At 47.7% G+C, this 6,000-nt stretch overlaps 1 protein-coding gene across 1 annotated transcript; it reads left to right on the top strand.

Moving 5' to 3' along the window:
• Positions 1 to 4,108: 4,108 nt before the first annotated feature.
• On the top strand, positions 4,109 to 5,068 carry LOC133098359 (olfactory receptor 13C7-like). The gene has a single exon (XM_061201144.1). The coding sequence runs from the start codon at positions 4,109 to 4,111 to the stop codon at positions 5,066 to 5,068; it is 960 nt and encodes a 319-aa protein (XP_061057127.1).
• Positions 5,069 to 6,000: the final 932 nt, after the last annotated feature.

Here is a 6,000-nt window from a genome sequence, read left to right as displayed (position 1 = left end):
CCTTAGGATGTCCCAAAAGATCAGCTTGGGTCCAGCCCTGCCTTCCTCCCCATCAGCAGCCCCTTTGTGCTCCAGCAACACTGCACTGCTGGTCACTCCTCACTCCTGGGGCTCTTTCTCATTTCTGTGTCTTTGGTTATGCAGCCCCCTCTGCCTGGGATAATTACCCACTCCCCTTCATTGGGCAGATTGACATTCCTCCATTCCAGTGGTGTGCTGGTGAATATTTAACGACTGCCATCTCCAAGTCAAAAAAAGCCCTGATCTGGAGCATTTGATGATTTCTGTGATATAAACACTCCCAGGATGGCCCATTTCAAGCTACCAACAAAGTCACTGAATTGGAGTTGGGAAGAGATGTGCACAATTGCGAGCCAGCGCCAGCACACCACAGACCTTGGGTCACCTCCTCCAGGAGGTCTGGCCCCTGCCTCCTCTGGGCTGCCACATCAGCATGGGCATTCTCCCTGGCCTGCACTTCCTTCCTTGTTTGGTAGTTTTCTTTTCACATTCCTGTCTCTAGACCATGGTTCTCGGCACATTTCTGCCTTCTATGTAGTACACACTTAATAATCGTTTGCTGGATAAAGGAGGGTACCCATTTTCTTGACCCATCCCTGTTCTGGGTCACATTCTGTCCGTGACTACCGTAAGGTCTAGGAGCACGTGTGCAGATGATAGGTCGCTGAAAGGACAGTGACTTAGATGGATGCCAAGTGAGGATTCAGGAAGAACACGGCAGGTTACTTCAAGGGCCCTAATCCAACAAGTTGAAAATCCAGAGGAGAATATAAGATATTCACTCAGACCCCTAAAAACCACTGCATAAACACAGACTTGGGGTAATGAGGCTTGACTACAGCACAGGAGAAAAGAATTGGCGTCTGAGTGAGTCATGTTCTGACCAGCAGGCTGCTGGACTCTGTTAATGGGATTATGATGTTCAGAGAGAAGGAAGGGAGGGAGGGAGAAAAGGAGGGAGGGAGAAAGGAAGCAGGCAGTAAACTTCCTCCAGTGCCTTCAACATAATTGGATCTTGGAGATGTAATCCCAGAAGGATACAAAGTTTCTAAACTGAGTCAACTCACTTTCCAAACTTTAAATGACTTCAGGGACTAAAATGGTCCCGAAGAACAGACTGGAATTTAAATGATCTTCTAAGGGCGATGGCCAGTCCTTTGGAGATTGCGCCCTAAACACAGGAGACAGGTGGAGGGCAGAGGACTGACTGGACCCTTCACCTGTCACATATTCCGAACCCTCACCCTGATGTTTCCCACCTGGTATCGCTATTTCTGACATGTGACCTCTTCCCAACTCTTAGGAAGCAGATCCTTCTTGCTCACTATGTCTCTGATAAAGGTAAGCACAGGATTTGATCACACCAAAAGTTTCGTTAGTGCAGCTGCATTTCGGCCGTCAGACTTGATTGTAATGGAATGGAGTTGAAAAGGGGAGGTGGGAAGCCCTTTCATTGATATGATGTTATTCTCACAGAGTCAAATAGACCCATCAAACTGCAAATGTCTCTGAGGTCCTCTGCCCTCACCCCACTTTGTGCCGACGGGAAAGGTCTTGCCTGGGACCCCGCAGTCCTAACCTTCTTCTCACACAGTTGTCTCTTCTTGATTGAGACTGGTGTGTGGGGTGGTGCTGTTTCTTCTTTTGTAGTTAAGAATCCAAAGTCCAGCAATAATAATGAGCCACGATTCTGGATCTCGTGATGATGACATGGAGGGAATATCTTCTTCACAGGATCCAGGTTTTGGAGAGAGGTTGGAGGGCTGGCTGATGTAGAGTGAAACCCCAGCCTGGGACTGATTTACTGCCCCAGGACACACATCCATCTAGCAGTGTGGCACGTGAGCCATCCTCAAGCTGGGGGCTGTTCTCAGTGCTGACCAACCTTTGTAGTCAGTTCCTGGCTGGTACATTTGCCCGTGTGAGAGATATATCTGTTTTAAGGCCCTGGGAGAAAAAGGGAGATGGACTCTCGTTTATCTTCATGCTGAAGCCAAGCTATTTCTAGACACTTGGAGGGCTGTCTGTGGAAGAGGGATTAATGTTGCAAAGGAGCAGATTTTGGCTCAGTATCAAAGGGGAACTACTTCAAAGTGCAGTGAGCCTTGCCAGGAAGTACAGCGCCCCACGTCATTCAAGGAGCCAAATGCAGGCCAGAGGACTGTGAGGAACGCAGCAAGGGGCTTTCCACATTGGAAAGGGAGCAGATTGCGAAATAGATCCCAAGGCCTGTTGTCAGTAGCATCAGAGCGATCGTTTGGGTTGATAAGGATGAGGATGATATAATCACTTGTGTGTGTGACTATTTGCATGACTATTTCCGCTACTAGATTTTGGGCTCTTTGAGGTTATGGGCTGTGACTGTCTTTGCTGTGATCCCAGCACCTAGAATTATGCCTGGCTCCGCACAGATGCTCAATAAATATGTCAACCTGAATTGAATTATTGTGGCACTGACTTGGTCACAACTGCAGTGCTGAGCACCGCCAGAGGAGTGTCTCAGAGCTCCCCAGGCAGGAAGTGCCCCCATGTAATTGAGGCAGGGGCTGGATGACTGAGAGCACTTGAAGAGATGGAGATCTGGGAAGTTCATGAATATTTTCGATACAGAGCAAATAAAACCAAGTGCCCAACATCCTCAATGTCACCTACAGTTTTTCACTGGTCCAGAATAAATCCTAGTTTGGGGAGCTCTTAGAAGTCTGAGGAGAGATTCAAGCTTCCCAGAAAGAAGGCCTGACTGAGCAGGACTCAGGGCTCTGTGAACAGTCTTAGGAAGAAGCCAGTGCCTCTGGTGAGGCAGATGGAGAATGAAGAAAAGAAGGGACATTCAGTCAAACTCTCCTTCAACTTGGCCACAGTGCACAAGAGGCTCACTTGTACCCCAAATGTACAAAAGGATCAACCGGAGGTTAAGACCTTGGCACTGTGTCTGGGTTAATTCTCTCAACAGGCAACACCAGGGCAGAGGAACTGCAGGCTCCCACCTCCCCCTAAGAGAAGAGGCTTGATTTTCTTTTTTTTCCTGTTGGTTTTCATTTATGTTGTCTTGTCTCCTGTGTGCCTTATTCTTTTTCAATGTGTGCCGGATGTTGTATTTGCAAAATTACTTGTAGACATGATTTAGAGACGGGGTGATACTGCCTTCCTTCAAGGTAGATTTATGTTTGCTTCTGTTAGGTATTTGGGAGCATCAGAAATTTGGGACCACCTCAATCCAATTTCAGGGCTTGATTTGAAGCTGAGCTACAGCACCTGTAAATGCATGTTTCTTTCTGATTCACTCATTCCTATGGTGCTGCCCTTTGGGTTCCTTACCAAAGGGAGGAGGTTTAGTTAGGAGCCCTTCACAGTGGGCCTTGCACTTCAAAACCTGTTCCCACCTCCAGGAGGCTATGCGTAGTGCTTCTTGGCCTCTCAGTGGCCACCTCCAGCAGCTGCAAATGCCCTAGTTGAAACATAGCCTCAAATGCTGGATATACTTCTCTGAATTCCTTTTTTCCCCCAGAGTTACGACCCTATGATTCTTTGTTGTCTTATTTACCTCGCCAATGCTTTACACAGATGTTTTAAATCATTTGCCCAGTTTTCTGTGCTCTAGAGCCCGCGAGCCACAACTGCTGAGCCCGTGTGCCACAACTACTGAAGCCCGTGCACCTAGAGCCCATGCTTTGCAACAAGAGAAGCCATTGCAATGAGAAGCCCGCTCACCGCAACAAAGAGTAACCCCCACTCGCCGCAACCAGAGGAAGCCTGTGTGCAGGAACAAAGGCCCAAGGCAGCCAAAAATAAATAAAAATAAATAAATTAATTAATTTATTTAAAAAAATCATTTGCCCAGTTTTTAAAATTGTCACCTGCAGATGAGTTAATCCAAATTAACTCTTCATTCTTACTGAAAACAAGTTAAATACTAATCTCTACTATATTTTTTCTAGAACCCCTTAGACATGACAGAATTGTCAGAGCTATTCTCCAGTTGCTCAGCAGGGTGAAGATTTTTGCCCTGCTTCCCAGGTACTTTTGGAGTCAGAGAGTGCTGAGATTGACCTCAGTGACTTCCTGCAGGTGACAGAGCAGATGCACCATGGCCAGGTCCAGTTGGATCTCCCCCCTGGTGGGGTTCGTTCTCCTGGGCCTCTCAGCCCACCCAAGGCTGGAGAAAACGTTCTTTGTGCTCATCCTGTCCATGTACCTGGTGACCCTGCTGGGCAACGGGGTCCTCATCGTGGTGACCATCCTTGACTCCCGCCTACACAAGCCCATGTACTTCTTCCTGAGGAACCTCTCCTTCCTGGACATCTGCTACACAGCCTCCTCAGTCCCCCTCATCCTTGATAGCTTCCTGACCCCCAGGAAAACCGTCTCTTACTCAGCATGTTTTGGGCAAATGTTTCTCTCCTTTGCCATGGGAGTCACAGAGTGTGTGCTTCTGGGCATGATGGCGTTTGATCGCCATATGGCCATCTGCAACCCCCTGAGGTACCCCATGGTCATGAGCAAGGCTGCCTACGTGCCCATGGCTGCTGGCTCCTGGGCAGCTGGTATCACCAAGTCTGTAGTTCAGACATCCCAGGCTGTGAGGCTGCCCTTCTGTGGGGACAATGTCATCAACCACTTCACCTGTGAGATCCTGGCTATCCTGAAGTTGGCCTGTGCCGACATCTCCATCACTGTGATCAGCATGGTTGTGGCCAATGTGATCTTCCTGGGCATCCCAGTTCTGTTCATCTTTTTCTCCTATGTGTTCATCATTGCTACCATACTGAGGATTCCCTCAGCAGAGGGGAGGAAAAAGGCCTTCTCCATCTGCTCTGACCACCTCACAGTTGTGCTTATCTCCTATGGGACCATCCTCTTCATGTATGGGAAGCCCAAATCCAAGGACTCCCTGGGGGCAGACAAACAGGACCTTGCAGACAAGCTCACCTCCCTCTTCTATGGGGTGGTGACCCCCATGCTCAACCCCATCATCTACAACCTGAGGAACAAGGATGTGAAGGCCTCTGTGAGGGACCTGGTTCATGAGAAACACCTAACTGAGTGACTGTCACAGATTCTCAGACTGCCAGAGTGCAAGGCCTCCAAACTCCTCATTGTCCTCATGGGGGAATGGTAACCCAGGGAGGTCCTTAGGTTGTCGGTGGTAAGAGCCTTTTCATTTCTGGTGCTGCTGATTAGTTTGTTGGCTTCACCCAGAACGATACTGTATCATATCATAGCTTATTTTGCTGCCTAAATCTGAAATCCTCTGATACCAGAATTTGATGAATACCCATAAAAAAGTTATAGTCAAAAGAGACAAACAGAAATTTTGGTGGTACTGAGACTTTGGAGTATTTTGTTTTTGTCTGTGTAGAACTGTTACCAAAAGTGGGGTCCAGCTACTTGCTGCTCAAAAACCAATAAAGAGGCAAAGTTAGTGGAAAGGAAAGATTGCTTTATTTTGGAGGCCGGCAACTGGGGTTGGGGGTGGGTGGCAGACTCCTGTTCGAAGGCCGATTCCCCCTCCGCTGGCAATCAGTGGGCAAGAGCTTTTATAGGCAGAGGGAGGGGCTACATGCTGAAACAGCACAGTCAGCTCTGACAGTAGTCTTGAAATTGGTCATGCGGTGGTCTGATCAGCGTCATCTTGATTGTTTTAAGTGCAGTTAGTCTTCAGTTCCAGGGTCAGTTTGTTGCCATTTCTTTTGAGGCCAGTTCAGGGAATTGTGGCAGCTTATGTCATGGCTACAGTCTGGTCATCATGTAGTTAACTTCTTCCACCTGATGGAGGTTTTAGTATCTACAAGACAGCTCCCAGGACATGGCTCAGAATATTATCTATAGCTCTTGAGGAGGAACTAGAGGCCCTTGACTTTAATGACTAAACTATTATTTTGTCCTTTGCTTCTGCATTTTTTCATTTCTCTGATTAAATTTATTTTTTGACTAAAGATTTTTTTAACAGACAAAAGGCAGGTGGAGGACATGGGGGAA

The sequence above is a fragment of the Eubalaena glacialis genome, chromosome 9, assembly GCF_028564815.1.
Source record: "Eubalaena glacialis isolate mEubGla1 chromosome 9, mEubGla1.1.hap2.+ XY, whole genome shotgun sequence".
NCBI classification, from domain to species: Eukaryota; Metazoa; Chordata; class Mammalia; order Artiodactyla; family Balaenidae; genus Eubalaena; species Eubalaena glacialis.
This window is presented reverse-complemented; position numbering and strand designations above follow the sequence as displayed.